The 23,244-nt window shown below is 40.4% G+C and overlaps 1 protein-coding gene across 1 annotated transcript in view; it reads right to left on the bottom strand.

Annotated features, from left to right (window-relative positions):
- Nucleotides 1-22,319, bottom strand: part of plpp4 (phospholipid phosphatase 4) — a 92,360-nt gene extending 70,041 nt beyond the window's left edge. Inside the window, exons 1-2 of the mRNA XM_036945881.2 lie at nt 22,182-22,319; nt 7,732-7,822 (exon numbers count right to left, since the gene is read on the bottom strand). Coding sequence (XP_036801776.1) covers nt 7,732-7,822; nt 22,182-22,319 — 229 coding nt within the window. The remainder of the gene's footprint in view (nt 1-7,731; nt 7,823-22,181) is intronic.
- Between the last annotated feature and the right edge of the window lie 925 nt (nt 22,320-23,244).

Genomic DNA, 23,244 nt, shown 5'->3' with positions numbered 1-23,244 from the left:
AAATGACAATTAAGTACTTAGAAAAAGTCCCTGAAACTCCTTGAATATGACGTGCCATTGTCTGTTTGAACCCTGCTTTCACTAAGTATAATCCGATGTTGTTGTATGGAGTTATTAGACAATTTGCATACACACACACACACACACACATACAATGAGGAGAACAAGTATTTGATACACTGCAGGTTTTGCAGGGTTTCCTACTTACAAAGCATGTAGCGGTCTGTAATTTTTTTTATCATAGGTACACTTCAACTGTAAGAGATGGAAACAACTGTAAGTAGGAAACAAAAATCCTGAAAATCACATTGTATGATTTTTAAGTAATTCATTTGCATTTTATTACATGACAAAAGTATTTTTAATACATCAGAAAAGCAGAACTTAATATTTGGTACAGAAACCTTTTGCAATTACAGAGATCACAATGTTTCCTGTAGTTCTTGACCAGGTTTGCACACACTGCAGCAAGGATTTTGGCCCACTCCTCCATACAGTCCTTCTCCAGATCCTTCAGGTTTCGGGGCTGTCGCTGGGCAATACAGACTTTCAACTCCTTCCAAAGATTTTCTATTGGGTTCAGGTCTGAGGACTGGCTATGCCACTCCAGGACCTTGAGATGCTTCTTACGGAGCCACTTCTTAGTTGCCCTGGCTGTGTGTTTCGGGTTGTTGTCATGCTGGAAGTCCCAGCGACGACCCATCTTCAATGCTCTTACTGAGGGAAGGAGGTTGTTGGCCAAGATCTCGCGATATATGGCCCCATCCATCCTCCCCTCAATACGGTGCAGGCGTCATGTCCCCTTTACAGAAAAGCATCCACAAAGAATTATGTTTCCACCTCCATGCTTCACGGTTGGGATGGTTTTCTTGGGGTTGTACTCATCCTTCTTCTTCCTCCAAACACGGCGAGTGGAGTTTAGACCAAAAAGTTATATTTTTGTCTCATCAGACCACATGACCTTCTCACATTCCTCCCCTGGATCATCCAGATGGTCATTGGTAAACTTCAGACGGGCCTGGACATGCGTTGGCTTGAGCAGGGGGACCTTGTGTGCTTTGCAGGTTTTTAATCCATGATGGTGTAGTGTGTTACTAATGATTTTCTTTGAGACTGTGGTCCCAGCTCTCTTCAGGTCATTGACCAGGTCCTGATGTGTAGTTCTGGGCTGATCCATCACCTTCCTCATGATCATTGATGCCCCACGAGTTGAGATCTTGCATGGAGCCCCAGCCGAGGGTGATTGACCATCATCTTGAACTTCTTCCATTTTCTAATAATTGCGCCAACAGTTGTTGCCTTCTCTAGTCTTGGCCATTGTGGAGAGGTTGGAGTCTGTTTGATTGAGTGTGTGGACAGGTGTCTTTTAAACAGGTAACAAGTTCAAACAGGTGCAGTTAATACAGGTAATGAGTGGAGAACGGGGGATTCTTAAAGAAAAACTAACAGGTCTGTGAGAGCCGGAATTCTTAATAGTAGGTAGGTGATGTACTTATGTCATGCAATAAAATGCAAATTAATGTGATTTTCTGGATTTTTGTTTTAGATTCCGTCTCTCACAGTTGAAGTTATGATAAAAATTACAGACCTCTGCATGCTTTATAAGTAGGAAAACCTGCAAAATCGGCAGTGTATCAAATACTTGTTCTCCCCACTGTATCTGTGAAACTGCATACAAATATGTTTGATTTGTTTCAAACCATTTTAAAATGTTTAGCGCAATATCACACTTTTGCCCCATTATTTATAGAAAGAACCACTTGTATCTCTCAAATCAGCTGTGGATGTGAGTCAAGGAGATTGTCCAGTGATAGTTTAAGATTAGGAAAATTCTTCTCACTGTCAGTGGTGAAATCTGCTAAAGTGGCTGAGGATGAAATATATTGAAGGCTGGACCCATCTGCTGAGCTACACCTCAGGAGGGGGATGGCTGCAGATACCCTTTATCAACTGGATGTTGAACTTGCTGTGGGTAAGCCTGGTAGAATAGCTCTGGAATTTGCTGCGAGTAAGATGTGCACTTTGACTGAAGAGCTGGGTATGGAATGTGTTGTGGGTACTCTGGAGCAGGGTGAGGAACTTGCTGCAGTTCCAAAGTACCCAAAAGTGCTATAAGTAGAAGTACTGAAATGGCAGTAAGAATTGAAATGGACAATATGGACATTCTAAAGGCTAAGTAGCAGTAGGCAAACAATAGGGCAGTAAAGCATAAAAAATAAGGTTCAAACATCTGATAAGAACCTATAGAACAATTCAAAGTACATTCAGTAGCAACAACATAAATCAGAAAAATAACTCCCTTCAATCACTGATGCATACTGGAGTGTCATAGGATGATGGCTGCCATACAACACATTTTTTGGTGTGGTGCCCATCTTAATATGGTCAGCTGCTGTCTCCCTAACTTGTCAGGTGACTTAGCAGCTATCTTGGATAAGCACTTTGCCACTTTGATAGTGAACATGGTATTTACATGAGAAAATCCAAAACACCCATGATTACATGCTGACCAAACTGCCGCCGTGTGTGCGCATGTTGATTTTGTCTATCCCCACCAGACCCGTTCAAATACTAAAACCAACTGTGAACCAACTATATTATTTGTGTATAGGTCAAAACACGTATGAAACATTCGTTAACATTTAGCTAGCTTGCTGTTGCTAGATAATTTTTTTCTTGGAGATAAACATTGGGTTGTTATTTTACCTGAAATGCGTATGGTTCGTTCTTTTGTTGGATCTTTGTAGAATTGTGACCCATTTTGAGTTACACTAAAATGTGTTTTCTCTATTCCAACAATTAATACACAGACATAAGGGGAAACATTGTTTTTAGTTGGTCTTCTTTGATTAATCGTGTTTCATTCATTCTTCTTCTTCTGTGGATTTTATATGGCGTTTGGCAACCAATGTTGTGTATGCTAAGAAGTAGTTTGGAGGTAGATCACGATATTGTGATATACCTTACTGATATTTATATCAAACAATGTCATATCAAATGATAAATATTGGTTCTTAAATACAGTAATAGTAAGTTGCTGAAGCCAACACAGTAATAATAAAACATATATCAGTTTACAGTAGTGTCCACAAAGTTTTCCTTGATGATATCAGAAACTTGTTATGCAACCATCATACCTGGTCTAGTGGCAATGGTTACAGTGCCTTGCAAAAGTATTCATCCCCCCTGGAGTTTTTTCTACTTGTTGCATTAAAACCTGTAATTTAAATGGATTTTAATTTGAATTTCATGTAATGGACATACACAAAATAGTCCAAATTGATGAAGTGAAATGAAAAAAATGAAAAAAATAATTTTAAACTGAAAAGTGTTGCATGCATATGTATTCACCCCCTTTGCTATGAAGACCCTAAATAAGATCTGGTGCAACCAATTACCTTCAGAAGTCACATAAATAGTGAAATAAAGTCCACCTGTGTGCAATCTAAGTGTCACATGATCTGTCACATGATCTCAGTATACAGTGCCTTGCGAAAGTATTCGGCCCCCTTGAACTTTGCGACCTTTTGCCACATTTCAGGCTTCAAACATAAAGATATAAAACTGTATTTTTTTGTGAAGAATCAACAACAAGTGGGACACAATCATGAAGTGGAATGACATTTATTGGATATTTCAAACTTTTTTAACAAATCAAAAACTGAAAAATTGGGCCTGCAAAATTATTCAGCCCCTTTACTTTCAGTGCAGCAAACTCTCTCCAGAAGTTCAGTGAGGATCTCTGAATGATCCAATGTTAACCTAAATGACTAATTATGATAAATACAATCCACCTGTGTGTAATCAAGTCTCAGTATAAATGCACCTGCACTGTGATAGTCTCAGAGGTCAGTTGAAAGCGCAGAGAGCATCATGAAGAACAAGGAACACACCAGGCAGGTCCGAGATACTGTTGTGAAGAAGTTTAAAGCCGGATTTGGATACAAAAAGATTTCCCAAGCTTTAAACATCCCAAGGAGCACTGTGCATGCGATAATATTGAAATGGAAGGAGTATCAGACCACTGCAAATCTACCAAGACCTGGCCGTCCCTCTAAACTTTCAGCTCATACAAGGAGAAGACTGATCAGAGATGCAGCCAAGAGGCCCATGATCACTCTGGATGAACTGCAGAGATCTACAGCTGAGGTGGGAGACTCTGTCCATAGGACAACAATCAGTCGTATATTGCACAAATCTGGCCTTTATGGAAGAGTGGCAAGAAGAAAGCCATTTCTTAAAGATATCCATAAAAAGTGTTGTTTAAAGTTTGCCACAAGCCACCTGGGAGACACACCAAACATGTGGAAGAAGGTGCTCTGGTCAGATGAAACCAAAATTGAACTTTTTGGCAACAATGCAAAATGTTATGTTTGGCGTAAAAGCAACACAGCTCATCACCCTGAACACACCATCCCCACTGTCAAACATGGTGGTGGCAGCATCATGGTTTGGGCCTGCTTTTCTTCAGCAGGGACAGGGAAGATGGTTAAAATTGATGGGAAGATGGATGGAGCCAAATACAGGACCATTCTGGAAGAAAACCTGATGGAGTCTGCAAAAGACCTGAGACTGGGACGGAGATTTGTCTTCCAACAAGACAATGATCCAAAACATAAAGCAAAATCTACAATGGAATGGTTCAAAAATAAACATATCCAGGTGTTAGAATGGCCAAGTCAAAGTCCAGACCTGAATCCAATCGAGAATCTGTGGAAAGAACTGAAAACTGCTGTTCACAAATGCTCTCCATCCAACCTCACTGAGCTCGAGCTGTTTTGCAAGTAGGAATGGGGAAAAAATTCAGTCTCTCGATGTGCAAAACTGATAGAGACATACCCCAAGCGACTTACAGCTGTAATCGCAGCAAAAGGTGGCGCTACAAAGTATTAACTTAAGGGGGCTGAATAATTTTGCACACCCAATTCTTCAGTTTTTGATTTGTTAAAAAAGTTTGAAATATCCAATAAATGTCGTTCCACTTCATGATTGTGTCCCACTTGTTGTTGATTCTTCACAAAATACAGTTTTATATCTTTATGTTTGAAGCCTGAAATGTGGCAAAAGGTCGCAAAGTTCAAGGGGGCCGAATACTTTCGCAAGGCACTGTATATACACCTGTTCTGAAATGCCCCAGAGTCTGCAGAACCACAAAGCAAGGGGCACCACCAAGCAAGCGGTACCATGAAGACAAAGGTGCTCTCCAAAAAGGTTCGGGACAAAGTTGTGGATAAGTACAGATCAGGGTTGGGTTCTAAAAAATATCATAATCTTTGAACGTCCCACGGAGCACCGTTAAATCCATTATAAAAAAATGGAAAGAATATGGCACCACAACAAACCTGCCAGGAGAGGGCCGTCCACCAAAACTCACGGACCAGGCAAGGAGGGCATTAATCAGAGAGGCAACAAAGAGACCAAAGATAACCCTGAAGGAGCTACAATGCTCCACAACGGAGATTGGAGTGTCCATCCATAGAACCACTTAAAGCAGTACACTCCACATAGCTTAGCTTTAAGGAAGAGTGGCCAGAGAAAAAGCCATTGCTTAAAGAAAAAAATAAGCAAACACGTTTGGTGTTCGCCAGAAGGCATGTGCGAAAGTACCCAAACATCTGGTCAGATGAGACAAAAATGTAGCTTTTTGGCCATCAATGAAAATGCTATGTCTGGCACAAACCCAACACCTCTCATCACCCGAGAACACCATCCCCACAGTGAAAGCATGGTGGTGGCAGCATCATGCTGTGGGGACTTTTTTCAGTGGCAAGGACTGGGAAATTGGTCAGAATTGAATGAATGATGGATGTTGCTAAATACAGGAATATTCTTGAGGGAAACCTGTTTCAGTCTTCCAGAGATTTGAGACTGGGACGGAGGTTCACCTTCCAGCAGGACAATGACCCTAAGCATACTGCTAAAGCAACACCCGAGTGGTTTAAGGGGAAACATTTAAATGTCTTGGAATTGCCTTGTCAAAGCCCAGACCCCAATCCAATTGAGAATCTCTGGTATGACTTAAAGATTGCTGTACACCAGCCAACTTGAAGGAGCTGGAGCAGTTTTGCCTCAAATGAATGGGCAAAAATCCCAGTGACTAGATGTGCCAAGCCAAGAGACTTGCTGCTGTAATTGCTGCAAAATGTGACTTTGGTGGGGGAGTGAATACACTCTCAAGTTTTCCGTTTTTTTGTTTTATTTCTTGTTTGTTTCACAATAAAAACATATTTTGCCTCTACAATGTAGTTGGCATGTTGTGGAAATCAAATGATACAAGCCCCCCAAAAATCAATTTTAATTCCAGGCTGTAAGGCTTGCGAATACTTTACCTGTTGTGTCATGAGCACAAATAAAGATAGCTGTAAACCGTATTACTTTGTTTATTCACCACTGTCTTAATTTAGCTGGTCAGTTTTTTAAGAGCTTGTGTTATTGTCTTAGCATAAAACATGCTGTATGCCTCACATGACAATTTCATCTGACCTGCTAATGTGGCTCCTTTCACCTAAAAGTGACCATGGCTCTTTATTAAAAAAATACCAAACTAATAACGTAAAGCCTAAAAAGTAGCATATCGTTACGTCAGAAGGTGGAATGTGATCAGGAATAAATGTTTACCCGACAAAAAGATTGCTTATATTTTGGTCGGTTAAAAAACATTATGCTATTAGTAATAACTTTATGTCACCAGATAATATAGCTTACATGAAAATGCCTGCAAAAATGCATATCTGCAGTAAATGCATTTTCAAATGCACAACTATGCATTTCAGACTTCAATTAAATAGTTGCACTGGCAAACTGAGAAAAAGTGGAATAATGTACAAAGTATGGAAAACCAAGCACACTAATTACCCTATAGTTTAGCCCATTTTAAGGAATAGGAATTGTTCTACTGACTTACATTAGCTATTGTGAAAGACCAAATAAATTAAACAGATGTGTGGTAAATGTGAGTGAGTCATATAGTTGGAGGCAAAAATGCTGACAGGAGACTGCACTTGAGCCGATTTTAATGATTGTTTATTGAGGACTTTTTTCTTTGTTTAAAGCTTATTTTCTGTAACTCTACATAGTGTAACTTGACGCATGGCATATTTTGTTCAGGCTTTTTCATGATAATATTGATTGGGAAAATAAAGGAGAATATTTTCACAAATGTTTATCCGCTAAGAAATACTGTATGTTGTAATATTGTAATTTATTTGACCCATTATTTATCATTTACATATTTCTCAGAAAATTATTGACATTCAGCAGCTGAGCTACTTCCCAAGCAGTCTTTTTTGACTCCTTGACTATAGAATGTTGTAGCTCAGCCGCTGAATGTCATAAAGATGAACAATATCCTCATGTGCATCAAGAGTCACACAATGGACTACTTACCAAGCAGTCTTTTTTTGACTCCTTAACTATAGAATGTTGTAGCTTAGCCACTGAATGTCATAAAGACGAACAATATCCTCATGTGCATCAGAATCACGTCTCTCTTGTGGAATTTGCATTTGTTTCTAGCCTAAATCATCGCAGAGTTAATCGCAGAGTCGTTATAGATTGCTTCATATGATCAAGATACATATTTGCCCCTTCAAAATCTGAAAGTAACAAGAGGTATGCTTTTGCCCTTTTCTTTAACAAGAGGTAGGGCATACCCTGACATAGCCCCTCAATTCAAGCACTGATGATAACAATAAAAGGATGAGTCAATGTAAGGGTCCATACAATACATACCTAGACACGCCTCCTTGATTTCTGTCTTATCTGTCCGCTGAATGATCTTCACCACAAATATCACAGCCAACGGAGTGAGAAATGAAATCGCCTGGGAAGAAAACAAGAAGAAAACACAATCTAGACACATACAACACACATTGCTGTTAATTACAGAAACTCTTAATCATTTCACAAAGAGGTCCCCTAAAGCATTATCTTTCCACTGGGAGTGTGCAGTGTGATATCTTCAATGGAAAGTTTTATTCCAAATATTGATAAATGAGCTGCCACCAACAAGGTTCTTTATTGTGCTCTGGAGTCTCCTGCACTAAAGGAATAGTTCTGTTTGGTGTTCAGTGACTTGGGCCATCGCAGCTCCCAAGTAATTATTTCTGCCTCAAAATGTGTTAATTACTTTCGGCCCCAAATCAATAATCCTTCAGGTTCTGCAGTGTTCAGTGTTCTGCAGGGTTATGTTTGTTTCTTAAGATGTGTAGCACATTGATGTGCACAGCGCATTTAATTTCCCTTGAGATAGAGATCCTTGGACTTTCGACTCTCATTCATCGTATCAGTTTAGCAATCTGTGTCAAAATGACTATCGCTCTCTGCCAATAATAACCTCACCAGGGAGATCATAGCAGGTCTATGAGAGGACAGACTGAGTAGGGCTCTTTAAATTCTGGGATGATGGATAACTATGTGCAGCACAAAAGTGATAGAGGGAGAAGCAGAGAGTGTGTATTGTTGCTTGGAAACAGCGCTTCCCAGCCATAAGAAGTTAAGGATAACAAAGTCAAGGTATTGGAGTGGCCATCACAAATTATTGTGGGACGCTTGTGGAAGGCTACCCGAAACGTTTGACCCAAGTTAAAGAATTTAAAGGCAATGCTACCAAATACTAATTGAGTGTATGTAAACTTCTGACCCACTGGGAATGTGATTGAAGAAATATAAAATGAAATATATCATTCTCTCTACTATTATTCTGACATTTCAGATTCTTAAAATAAAGTGGTGATCCTAACTGACCTTAAACAAGGAATTTTTATTTGGATTAAATGTCAGGAATTGTGATAAACTGATATTAAATGTATTTGGCTAAGGTGTATGTAAATGTCAGACTTCAACTGTATATAAAACATTTAAATCTTTAAAAAATATATAACTGTCCATTTAGCCCATCTGGGAATTTGGAAAAAAATGTCAAGGACACAATAGTTTGGGTAGCAAAATCCTAAAGGTTACAAAAGCAAACTAACTGCTCCTTGTCATCATTACGTTTCTCAATTTCTGTAAGAATTATAGTCACATTCAAATTCTCTGCAGCACAAACATTCCTCATTGACAGCATTGGAGCGCATTTTCCACAACTGCATCACCAGTCTGTGTTGATTCTGGGGATGGGTTGGAGCTGTGGTCCAGCTACTGCTGCGGCTTCAATGGCTAGTGAAGCAGTGGCCACCTGAGGCTCAATTTGCCTAAGTTCTTCATCTGAATACTTACATGCTGACCAGACCGGACACGTCGGGTGTGCGAGCGTTGCAAAGAAAATTTAGAAATCCATGTTATTCAATTATTGCACCCACACTGCTCGCGCGCGCCAACGATCTTCTGTGATGCCAGGGGCTAAAATAGATATCCTTTCTATTTCTGATATTACTGAAAGTCCTGCCTCTCCCATCTCCTCATTGTGTTTTAGAAGCAGGTACCCACGTGCCATCTCCTCATTGGTTATACCCACGTGGGGGATTGAGGCTTCTTGTTCATGGGTAAAATGGATGGAGTCCTGCATCCTTGCATCGATTACCCCTGATGTCCTCTGCATTGGAGTTGGCCCAAGTGGCCCAATTCTTCACCAATCTGGATCTCCGTAACGTTTACAATCTGGTGAGAATTAGGGAGGGAGATATTTGGGATACTGCCTTTAACACACCTACTCACTATGAGTATTTAGTCATGCCCTTCATATTATGGAACTCACCAGTAGTCTTTCATGCATTGGTCAATGACAGTCTTAGGGATATGTTGAATCGGTTCGTGTTTGTTATTTCAAAGATATCCGGATCTTCTTCAAATCGCTTCCAGAACACACATTGCACTTCCGCCAAGTACTGAGAAGCTTCCTGCAGTGCCAACTATATGTCCCGATAGAGAAGTGTGATTTCCAAGTATAACAATTGTCCTTCCTGGGTCACAATATCTCTACCGTAGGCATGCAAATAGACCCCGTAAAGGTTGAGGTGGTCGCCGACTGGCCCCGTCCCACCTCACTCAAGCAGGTCCAGCAGTTCCTGAGGTTTGCCCATTTTTACAGGTGTTTTATAGGCAAGTTTGGTGAAAGTGGCAGTGCCTCGCACGGTCCTAAACCGTAAGTCCCAGAGCTGTTTTTGCTGTACTCCCGAGGCTGACAGGGCCTTCATGGAGCTCAAGGGACATTTCATCTCTGGACCCATCCTCATTCATCCTGATCCTACTCGTCCCTTTGTGGTAGAGGTGGACACCTTGGACACTGGAGCAGGGGCGGTCCATTCACAGCGGAACGAGGACGACAAGAAACTGCACCCATGCTCCTTTCTCTCCAAACTGTTCTCGCTTGGAACCCAAATACGATGTAGGCAACCGGGAGCTCTTGGCTGTTAAGTGGGCCCTTGAGGGGTTGAGACACTGGTTGGAGAGGGTAACTCATCCGTTCGTGATCTGGACAGACCACAAGAACTTGGTCTCAATTCAAGAAGCCAATAGTTTTTTTTTAACAGTTTCGTTTTCATACTAGCCTATCGCCCGGGATCCAAGAATGAGAAAGCAGATGCCTTGTCCTGCCAACACGATGTCTCTAACGAGAAGATGGACTCTGAGCCCATCATCTCCAGCTCCCGCATTGTTGCCCCTGTGATATGGAGTATTGAGACCATGGTCCGACAAGCCCAGACCCAAGAACCTGACCCCTTCGGGGTACCCACTACCAGCCCGTTCCCGAGTTCTACAATGGGGACACTCCTCTAAATTAACTGGTCATCCAGGGGTTAATCGGACACTGGAGTTCCTGAGGCAGAAATTCTGGTGGCCCAAAATAATTGAGGATGTGAGATCCTTTATTGCGACCTGTTCCACCTCTGCCCAAAGGAAGTCTTCCCAATGCGGGGCCACAATGTGGGATTTGCTCCCACCTCTGCCCATCCCCAACTGGCCCTGGTCCCACCTGTCCTAAGACTTTATCACAGGGGTACCTCCATCCCAAGGGCTTACCACTATCCCGGTGGTCGTTGATAGGTTTTCCAAGGCAGCCCATTTCATTGCCTTACCCAAGTTTCTCTCAAGGAAGGAGACCGCTGATCTCATGATTACCCATGTATTTCGACTACATGGACTTCCCCAGGACATTGTCTCGGATCGTGGGTCCCAGTTCATCGTACTGTATTGGAAAGCCTTCTGCTCCATGTTCGGGGTCGGTGAGTCTCTCCTCGGGTGGGATTCCACCCACAGTCGAATGGGCAAACGGAGCGGGTCAACCAGGAGCTAATGAAGCTCCTCCGCTGTTTTGCTCCGCTTATCTGCCCAACACAAGGCAAACCGGCATCTGAAGGCCTCTTCGGCTCCTCTGACCGGATCAACGGGTGTGGCTGTTCACCCGTGATCTTCTCAACTTTTTGGGGACTTGAGGGCAGTATCAAGTAGCTTGGATAAAAAGGTGCCCAGAGTAAACTGCCTGCTACTCAGTCTTAAAAGCTAGAATATGCATATAATTAGTAGATTTGGATAGAAAACACTCTGACATTTCAAAAACTGTTTGAATGATGTCTGTGAGTATAACAGAACTCATATGGCAGGTGAAAACCTGATAAATATCCAAACAGGAAGTGGGAAATCTGAGGTTCTAGCTTTTATGGCTGAGTAGCAGGCAGCTTATTTAGGGCACGTTTTTCATCCAAGCTACCCAATACTGCCCCCTACCCCAACCTGTTAAGGATATGGCAGACATATGCCCCCTTTGGAGAGATTGGGTACCCCTAGTAAACTGAAAAGAAAATCTGTCAAAAATTGCTAATATATGCATATACTAATTATTATTGGATAGAAAACACTCTAAAGCTTCTAAAACCGTTGGAATTATGTCTGTAAGTATAGCAGAACTCACAGGGCAGGCATTCTTCCAAACTAGTTTTTGTGGTCATGAAAGTTGGAGCAACTTTGACGTCATCGCCCCCACCCTTCCCAACCAGTTATGATTCTGGGGAGACTTTCTATGTCTTCCACTAGATGTCCTCATTCAGTAGAGCTTTAAATCGTTCAAATCCCGCGAGAATTGGCCCTATGGGAGTGAAATTAGTGCGTGCCACGAGAAAATAGGTTGTGCGTTGTGGCGCGAATTGGTCCCAGCCATTCCTTTGTTCCAGCACTCAAGAGAAGGACAGACGATGGCCGATTTAATTGAAGTTTGTTTTGTGTGTTTAAAACATCATAAAGCTTGCTTCTGCACTTAGTTTGACCTGTTTAGTCGACATATAATATGTAATTTTGAAGTTTTGATGAGCAACTTTTCTGGACCAGAGGACATTTTGGGTGCATTTCAGCTGATGTTATTAGCAGTAGCTAATACAAAGACGCAAGACTTGAAACCAAACGATGTATTGGGTAAGTATGAAGCCTTCCAGAACATTCTGAACGAAGACCATCGAAGGTAAGGGAATATTTATGTTGAAATCTGTGTTTCTGTTGACTCCAACATTACGGAGAAATGTAGCTTGTATCTGAGCGCCGTCTCAGCATATTGAATAGTGTGCGATTTCTGTAACGTTAAAAATAAATCTAACAAAGCGGTTGCATAAAGAAGCAGTGTATCTTTCTAACTATATGTAGAACATGTATATTTAGTCAAAGTTTATGATGTCTATTTACGTTATCTTGCCGCGCTACCTAGATTTCCTGCGGACATTTTTGAGTAATTTCTGAACGTGAACTCAATGTAAATGGACATTTATGGATATAAATGGCATATTATTGGAAAAAAAAAATGTACTGTGTAACATGTCCTATCACTGTCATCTGATGAAGATTTTCAAAAGGTTAGTGAACAATTTATTTTTTAATCCTGCGTTTGTTGATTGCATGTTTTGGCTATTCAAATGAGCTGTGTCTGGTGGTGGTTTGACATATATATGTGCTATGTTTTCGCCGTAAAACATTTTAGAAATCTGACTTGCTGGCTAGATGAACAAGGTGTTTATCTTTCATTTGAGCTATTGGACTTGTTAATGTGTGGAGGTTAAATATTTCTAAGAATATTTTTGCGTTCCATGCGCCACCGTTTCAGCTGAATGTGGGAGGGTTGATTCCCAAATGGGAACCAATATCTTTAACAAGTTTAAGCCATTTTGCCACAAATTTTGAATTATGCTTGGGGTCTTTGTCCATTTCGAAGACCAAGCTTTAACTTCCTGACTAATGTCTTGCGATGTTGCTTCAATATATCCACATCATTTTCCCACCTCATGAAGCCATCTATTTTGTGAAGTGCACCAGTCCCTCCTGCAGCAAAGCACCCGCACAACATGATGCTGCCACCCCCTTGCGTCACAGTTGGGATGGTGTTCTTCGGTTTGCAAGCCTCCACATTTTTCCTCCAAACATAACGATAGTCATTATGGCCAAACATTTCTAATTTTGTTTAATCAGACCAGAGGACATTTCTCCAAAAAGTACAATCTTTTTCCCCATATGCAGTTGCAAACCGTAGTCTGGCTTTTTTTATGGCAGTTTTGGAGCAGTGGCTTCTTCCTTGCTGAGCGGCCTTTCAGGGTATGTGGATATAGAACTAGTTTTACTGTGGATATATATACTTTTGTACCTGTTTTCTCCAGGTTCCTCCAGCACCTTTGATGTTGTTCTGGGATTGATTTTCACATTTTACACCAAAGTACGTTAATCTCTAGGAAACAGAACATGTTTCCTTCCTGAGTGGTATGATGGCTGTGTGGTCCCATGGTTTTTATACTTGCATACTATTGTTTGTACAGATGAACGTGGTACCTTCAGGCATTTGGAAAATGGTTCCAAGGATGAACCAGACTTGTGGGGGTTGGCTGATTTCTTTAGATCTTCCGATGATGTAAAGCAAAGAGACATTGGGTTTGAAGGTATGCCTTGAAATAAATCCACAGGTACACCTCTAATTGATTCAAATTATGTCAATTAGCCTATAAGAAGCTTCTAAAGCCATGACATTTTCTGGAATTTTCCAAGCTGTTTAAAGGCACAGTCAACTTAGTGTATGTAAACTTCTGACCCACTGGAATGTTTGATACAGTGAGTTATAAGTGAAATAATCGGTCTGTTAACAATTTTGGGAAAAATGACTTGTGTCTTGCACAATGTAGATGTCCTAACCGACTTACCAAAACTATAGTTTGTTAACAAGAAACTTGTGGAGTGGATGAAAAACAAATTTGAATGACTCCAACCTCAGTGTATGTAAGCTTCCAACTTCCACTGTATTTTATTTGAAATTATTTTATTTTGCAATTTTGTACAAAATAAAAGCACATAAGATCATTTCAAAAATGTGGCTAACAGACATATGAAATTAAGTATTGCTTTGGCAAGGCTTGGAACAAGAATAGAGCAACAATGACAGTTACAACAATAAGTTTTCCTAGTCAGTTTTCACAGTCAGTCTCTGTCCAGATGGTCCAGAAACGGACCTCAAACCTGTTGAGAAAGCTGCTGGAGGAGTTGGTCCTAAAAGGAAATTAATATTTTCCAAGTTAATGGTTTTTATGATTTCTGCTAGCCATCTACTGAAGCAAGGGGCAGAAAAAATGATTGAGTAAGGGGCAGAGCCAAAAAAAGATGAGTTAAGGAACCCTCTGAGAATTTTACAACTGTCACACAGTGGGGAGACCTGGGTTAAATCTTATGTAATTTGGTTTTGGAGTCTACTAGTCATCCTTGAGATTTTCCGGGGGTGGCAGGGTAGTGTAGTGGTTAGAGCGTTGGACTAGTAACCAGAAGGTTGCAAGTTCAAACCCCCTGACAAGGTACAAATCTGTCATTTTGCCCCTGAACAGGCAGTCAACCCACTGTTCCTAGGCCGTCATTGAAAATAAGAATTTGTTCTTAACAAGTTTTAACTAGGCAAGTCAGTTATGGCGAGGGGTACCCCACCCCACCACCCCCGTTCAGCTGAAAAGGTGGCGCAGGGAATGCAAAAATATTCTTTAGAAATATTTAACCTCCACACATTAACAAGTCCAATACCTCAAATGAAAGATAAACACCTTGTTCATCCACCAAGCGTGTCAGATTTTTTACATGTTTTACGGCGAAAACACAACATATATTTATGTTAGACCACCACCAAACCAAAGAAAAAACGTAGCCAATTTTTCCAGCAAAAGATAAAAATCACAAAAGCAGGATAAAAAAAAAAATCAATCACTAACCTCTTGAAAATCTTCATCAGATGACAGTCATATGACATGTTACACAGTACATTTATGTTTTGTTTGAGTAATTCTAGAAAGCTACACCAGATAACAGAAATACTCATCATAAACTTTGACTAAAGATACATGTTCTACATATAATTAAAGATACACTGGTTCTTAATGCAACCGCTGTGTCACATTTATTTTTTTAACGTTACGGAAAAAGCCTAACATTGCAATAATCTGAGACGGCGCTCAGACGTAACAATATTTCTCCGCCATGTTGGAGTCAACAGAAATACAAAATTACAACATAAATATTCCCTTACCTTTGAGGATCTTTCATCAGAATGTAGTGCAAGGAGTTCTAGTTCAACAATAAATTGTTTTGTTTCATAATGTTCAATTCTAGTGTCCAAGTAGCAGCATTTGCTATCACTTTCAGCTCACATGGCCAAAAAATGACTTCTGGTCCAGGATAACTTTGTATGAAAACTTCCAAAACTTCCAAAAGACATATTGCAGGTCGAAGAAACTGGTCAAACTAAGTGCAGAATCAATCTTCAGGATGTTATAATCATATATATCCAACAGCATTCCAACCGCATCATTCGTTTTCATCTGGGGCTGATTGGAACAGCCGTAGCAATCAAAGACAAACGCGCCACAACAAAATGGCATTCTTTTGCGACACCGAATACTTTCCTTCCCATTAGGTCAAAGTTCACAGCAAATGCTACTGAATGAAATTCTACTGAATGAGGACATCTAGTGGAAGACGTAGGAAGTGTTTCCAGATCCATAACTTATTGGGAAGGGAGGGGCGATGACGTCAAAGTTGTCCCAACCTTCAGGATTTCAGGACTTGTTTGGAAGATTGCCTGCCCTGTGAGTTCTGTTACACTCACAGACATAATTCAAACGGTTTTAGAAACTTCATAGTGTTTTCTATCCAATATTAATAATAATATGCATTTTGAGAGATTTTGATGCAGTTCACGTCTTTGTATTTTAGCACTGCGCTAAATCCAGTCCATGGAAATACAGGTTTATTTACATCTTATTTACTATTCCGAATTGCTACTCACCATATTCTGCATCTCTTCTTATCATTTATCAGAAAACAGTGGAATTGTTGTGCCTTCTTCACTTGATTTAGTGTGTAACATTCAGGCAGGGGACGGACACCAGCACCAGCTCCTTCTCTCCCTAAAAAAACTTGAATATGTGTCATCATTCTCCATATTAGGGCATATGGTGACGTCTTTATGCGCAGTTGTGACCAATCTCCACTGCTGTGGCAGTCGGCTACATAAAATAATGATATAATCGCTAATGTTTGAGGTGAAAAAGTACATATTTCCTGACTTAAAACAAATAGTACATTTGACAAAAATAGCTAATTCGGCAGTACGCTTTCACTAAAACAACGAGTTTGTCCACAGTTTTCAGATTTCTGAATGATGAATTCACTGGCAACAGAGCAGAACGAGGCTTGCATCCAGCAACATCATGAGTCACATGTCCTGTTTTTGCAGCTGTTTCAGAACAGCACTACAGGAAGTGCGAGGAGGGAGGGCAAACTCCACGGAACTAGTTTCAATATATGGAATCACTTTGAAGTTCCCGGATTTTGGGTAAACGTCTCCTTTAAATAACTATCAAAACAGCATAATTTGGCATCTAATGAGATTTATTTATCAAAAATAACTGGCAGCTTAAACTGTTTTTGGCAACAGCTTGGCATAAAACATTGCTTCAGATGGGAGTTACACCATATATACAAAAGTTTGTGGACACTCTTTCAAATGAGTGGATTCTGACATTACAGCAACACTCGTTGCTGACAGGTGTATAAAATCGAGCACACAACCATGCAATCTCCAATAGGCCACGATCAAAAAGAACAGATTTGAGATCTTACATCTAGACAAAAAGGAAATCTTCACTTGAGTATTCCACACAGAAACAAACCCTCTTCCCCTCCTTCTTGTGGCATTATGATATGTGATTAAGTTCTTCCGACTGGCTAGACTTCAGAGGTGTAATGATAATTAGGAGTCTGAAAATAGGGTATTTGGCACAGTGTTCGACGTGGACAAAACTGACAGGGAAACATAGGAATTATCAGAGCATTATCAGAGTATTCGACAATTCACATTTTATTGCAAAAGTAACACCATTCTCGTGACGAAGAAAACGTGGACAGGTTCTTTGCATAGTGACGCTAGTGTGAAGTGTTTTTGAAGAAGTTGCGGCTTGCAGTGCAGCTTTACTAACATCGGATCGGCTCTTTCCACTCCTGAGAACTGACAATGCGAATATGCTAACTCTAGGCTATAGCCAGAAGTAACTAATGGATTATTGTGGATTCTGTCGCCATGGGCCTTCAGACACATCTCTAGGTAAGGGTAATTTGACCCAAATATAAACTTTGAAATTGAAAGGAAATTCACAAGCACCACAATGCCTACTTCACCAATGATATACCAAGGTTTTCCAGCACACCGCTTTGGCCTGCAACAGTAACTATGTTGCCTATATAGTACTTCAAATAATGTATAGGCAGTTTTCTTAGGATTCAAACCCTCTCAAACAGCCTGATTCCTACTCTTAGAGGAGTTGCTCACACAATGTGAATTATACTGCATACAAGTTAAAATAATGATTTCTTCACACACACAACACTAAGACATTATCCCATTCCACTACCTTAAGCTTTTTTTTATAATAAGAAAGCAGCTTTTATACTTACATGACAATCATCAGGCTTAAATTCACCTTTTATAATAAAGCATTACATGCATAATCGCATTTGCGGTCACTTTTGATAATGGTGTTTTTCCGCTAATGGAACATTTGTTCTAATGTGCGATGTGCACATTGCTGTGCTTATAATGTGAAGAAATAGCCTAATAGTTTATCAACATTTTAAGCTAAACATTTTGATCTGTTATGTAATCCACATTGCGTAATAAAAGGTGTTTTGATGCTACTGGTTGTATTAATTTGGGATCTATTGCATCCCACAACTGTCCCAGACAATGTTTTGAAATATTTATTTCGCGCACAGAACAGGTCAACTTTTATACTATGGGGGATAGTAGTTTGACATAGGCTGCTGTTTTTGGTGTACACCTAGCGGCAGGTAACTTGGTCACGAAAATCAGAAAAGCAATCAAATTAATTGTTTACCTTTGATGAGCTTCGGATGTTTTCACTCACGAGACTCCCAGTTAGACAGCAAATGTTCCTTTTGTCCCAAAAATATATTTTTTATATCCAAATACCTCCGTTAGTTTGATGCGTTATGCCTAGGAATCCACCGGAAATAGTGGTCACGACAACGCAGACAAAAATTCCAAATTATATCCACAATATCGACAGAAACATGGCAAACGTTTTTTATAATCAATCCTCAAGGTGGTTTTCAAATATCTATTTGATAATATATCAACCGGGACAGTTGGCTTTTCACTAGGACCGGGAGGAAAAATGGCTACCTCTGTTTAGCGCAAAAATCACACTGAGAGCCAACAACTGACCAATTACGCAATGTGGACGTTTAAGCTCATTCTTCAAAATAAAGGCCTGAAACTACGTCTAAAGGCTGTAGACACCTTAGGGAAGCCACAGAAAAAGGAATCTGGTTAATATCCCTTTCAATGGGCAATAGGGATGCATAGAAAGACTGGGCTTTCAAAATAAGAGTCACTTCCTGATTGGATTTTTCTCAGGATTTCGACTGCAATATCAGTTCTGTTATACTCACAGATAATATTTTTACAGTTTTGGAAACTTTAGAATGTTTTCTATCCTAAGCTGTCAATTATATGCATATTCTAGCATCTGGTCCTGAGAAATAGGCAATTTACTTTGGGAACGTTATTTTTCCAAAAATACAAATAGTGCACCCTAGCTTCAAGAGGTTTTAAGGTAAATTGTTCCCCAAACTTGAAACTCACACGTTGCTTATGTATGCCAGTTAGGCTCTATTACACCCCTTCTAAAGCGGATTAACGTGCTTAATTTGAACTTCTCTAGGGTAGGGGCAGCATTCGGAATTTTGGATGAAAAGCATGCCCAAATTAAACTGCATGCCCAAATTAACCTGCTACTCGGGCCCAGAAGATATGCTATGCATGTAACTGGAAGATTTGGATAGAAAACACTATAAAGTTTCCAAAACGGTTAAAATAGTGTCTGTGAGTATAACAGAACTGATTTGGCAGGATAAAACTCCATTCAGGAAGTATTTCTTTTTTTGGTTTTGTAGTTTTCTATTCAATGCCATTACAGAATCCCTTGACTTAGGACTCAATTTGCAGTGGGTTAAAGATGTCACGTAGTAGAACTGTGCAAGTGTTGCTCTCCACTTGAAATCAATGGAATTAGAGTATGATAACTAAGGAGATGGAGAATATTCTGGTGTTTGTTTGCAAATATGCAGACCTAAACACCCGTCTCCGGATTACATCTCAAACTAAGGGCAACCATGGCATCTGTGACAGAGGGAGAAGCGTCAATCATTGTATATGGGTAAGAGTCTAGCTAGCTAGATATTATACATTTCAAATGTTGTCAGTCATTTTCATTTCAAGTTTCTGTACTCTTAGCTAGCTGAAAATAATAATAAAATAATAAAAATCCAAATAATTGTTTCTACATGACCTTACATACCTGAAGGAAACATTTTGACATTTGCCGTATGGTTGATGAGAAACTCCATATTGCAAATGTACGGTCCCTTACTAGATGTCAAATTTCTAAGAAAAACTCTCACACACATACACAGCTAGGACAGAGGGACACAGTGTGGGGCTTAGAGACACACAGAGCCTGCAATAGTTACCTTTGTTCGAACTATTAAAGAACCATCAGACCTAGAGCTCTGAAACTTTAGAAACCTGTTCTAGAGCTCAGGTTGATAGTGCATGGTGAGTTATGTGGCACTAGAAGGTCCTCGAACCGAGAAACAGCCTTGTACATTTGCAATAACTTCAATTCATTTTGACCATTACGAAAATGACATCATTTAGAAAAGTCCCATAGTCGCAAGACTAGAGGCATTGAAACCGGCTCGACCCATAGAGACAGACCCCAACGTTTCTTTCCGATAGCTCATTCAAGGACCCCGTAGCAAGGCATGGAAAACAAATGATTTTCAGCACCAATTAAGATCGTTGATCGGCACCGAATAACCTATCGAGCCGCACCTCGGGATTCAGGGTCGCCTCACATAGGTCTACACATAAAGTCAGAGCTGAAACCACAGCTAGAACATAACACATTTTTTAATGGTTTTATTATGGTTTAAACTAAAGGCACAGTGAATTATGGGCCTGCTCTGAAATATGTGATAGCTTCTAAACGAGTTGAAAAAAGTGGGTTTGTTGTCAGATGGTATCAGTTTGGTGTCAGAATGATGTCTATTTGACTGATGGACACTGACTTGCTACTTGACTTTTGTACATTTGCAATACAGTAAGGAACCATCACCAAAATGACATTCTGAAATTAACACCAACAAGCGCTGGAGTGGAACCAGAATCACTGCCCGGCCATCCCGAGTTCACCGGGCTAGTCAATTTTGCATTCCTGCAGTTTTTTTGAGCATGTCAAATTCGTAATGGTAAATGCCCATTGAAACATATTGCAAATGGATAGCCGTGTGCCTGGTGATTGGAACGGGTTACCAGGATAACATTTTTATAATGGTTTTAAATGCCTTTAGGGGTGTGCAAGGGGTCCACAGTTGGGTAGGGAGCATCCCCATCCGTGCCCATCAAATAGGGGGCGCCCCTAGTCATTTTGGACATTTTTCAAAAAACGTTTAAAAAAACGAGTCCCACTTCTCTCATGGCACCATCGAGCGATGGAGAGGAACCACTAGCACTGCCAGGAGTTTTGATCATGGTAAATGCCCATTGAAACATATTGCAAATGCACAGTACATTTGCAATATGATTCAACAGTGAAAAAACATCACCAAATGGACATGATGAAATCAACACAACGAGCGATGGAGAGGAACCACTATCACTGCCCGGCCATCACGAGTTCATCAGGCCAGTCAATTTTGCATTTCTGCAGTATTTTTGAGCATGTCAAATTCGTTATGGTAATTGCCCATTGAAACATATTGCAAATGGACAGCCGTGCACCTGGTGATTGGAATGTGTTACCAGAAACACATTTTTAAAATGGTTTTAATGCTTAAAGGGGGGAGCAAGGGGTCCACGGTTGGGTAGGGAGCAACCCCCACCTGTGCCCATCCAACCTGTGCCCCTAGTCATTTTGGATGTTTTTCAAAAAATCGTTACAAACGAAGAGAGAGAGAGCCATATGGAGGTGTGGATGGCTCATATATTTCCTTCAATGATACACACACACATACATTTAGGACTGTACCAATCGGCAGTCTTCCAAACTTTTTTATGGGCCGTTTTTCTGGTTTGTCTCATCATACATGACAAATAGACCATCTAGGTTGATTCATGGTGTAACATATTGCTATACATAATTTGGCAGTATAAAGGCCTTTTGGACATGGTTCACTGACTTTTGGGTTTGTAAACCGACTTCCTATGATCGTACATGGCAAATGGACATAACATCCTGATTTGGCACTTTCAAATAATTCAAATTGGATTTGGACATTTCTTATGGGATTTGGCAAATATATTAAAAAGTGAATTTTAACTTCGACTTTTGACTTCCTATGAAATCAAATTGCAAATGGACAAAACATATGTCTTATGGACAAGTTAAAAAAAAATGTTTGAAAGATAATAAAATTTGACAAAAGTATGTTCATACAGGTCATGTGTAATTGACAAAACAAAAAAAAAAAACGTAAGATTTTCGAAAAATGGTCCAGAAAGCACTGTGGTAAATTTTCAAAATGTTACTCTTGGGTCTTCACTTGTGTTACATTTGCAATATGAAAAATGTCAATTTCAGAGGGGTGTTCCCTTACAGTATAACATCATTCTCATCAACTCAGTGGCCTTGTGGTTAGTGTGTGTCTGTGTCACTTACGAACATGACCCTCTTGGGGATGTGGTCCGACTCCACCAAGGGATTTTTGTAGAGCCACAGCTCCTCTGGCTGGATCACTCTCTCAAAGGGCTGAAGGAACTCTGTGAATCTGAGGAAGCGACACAAAAACCGCCGCATTAGCCCTGTCTTTCACAATACATTCATTTTCATATGGGTGGCCCCAGCTGGAATCAATCCCACAATCCTGGTGATGCAAGCCTCATGTTCTACAGGACCACAAGGATCTAGTTACAGTAATACTATGATTTAAGTTATTATTTTATGGTTTGGACAGCAAACTAGCACTCCAACACTATGTTTAGAACATTGAAGAGGATTTTTGCTACTGGACTTAACAGGCGATAACAGCCCAGGACTAAGCTTCTGCACGAAGCACAATGTTCCTATATTAAAAATGCTTTCAGATTTTTCCAGATTTCCTCATACAAATTCTTATGTATAATGCCAACACTAAAAATCACACATTACAACGACAATTAATAATCAGTCACCTGGAAAGGTAATTCTTAGGCCATATTGATAACTAAATCATCAGCACTTCTCAAACAAAAGCTGTACAAGAGAGACAGTCTGCAGCATGTGCTGACGTGAACATCAGGACAAGTGCTTGGTCTGACAGGCAGACCCCGAGGCTCTGACAACAATGTGGCCAGCTCTGCCTAGACCAGCCCAGCACTGTCTCACACACACGCTTGGACGCACACAAACATACACTCATGTAAACACACACACACACAAACAACCACCGCCACTTGAGTGGCTGTCACTCCGGGCTGGGGTCTTGGGGTTTCGAGTAACGGGACTGGGGATGGAGGGTCGCTTCTATTATTTCACCATGCAGCTCCTTTTCTCATTCATCTTGCCTTCACTCAGAGAAGGGAGCAATAGGGTGGCAACATGGCATAGTTGGAGTAAAGGAGAGAGAAAAAGAGCATGGAATGACAGTAAGGAAGCGTGAAAGATTGAGCAAGAGATTAACTATGAAGTGAGAAAGGGAGAGCGTAGACATAGACGAGAGAGTACATTTGGGTAGGTAAAGGAT

The sequence above is a fragment of the Oncorhynchus mykiss genome, chromosome 16 (assembly GCF_057628025.1).
Source record: "Oncorhynchus mykiss isolate SJ-2025 chromosome 16, ASM5762802v1, whole genome shotgun sequence".
Classification (NCBI taxonomy): Eukaryota; Metazoa; Chordata; class Actinopteri; order Salmoniformes; family Salmonidae; genus Oncorhynchus; species Oncorhynchus mykiss.
Note: the sequence above shows the minus strand (reverse complement) of the source record. Positions and strands in the feature narration are given on the sequence as shown.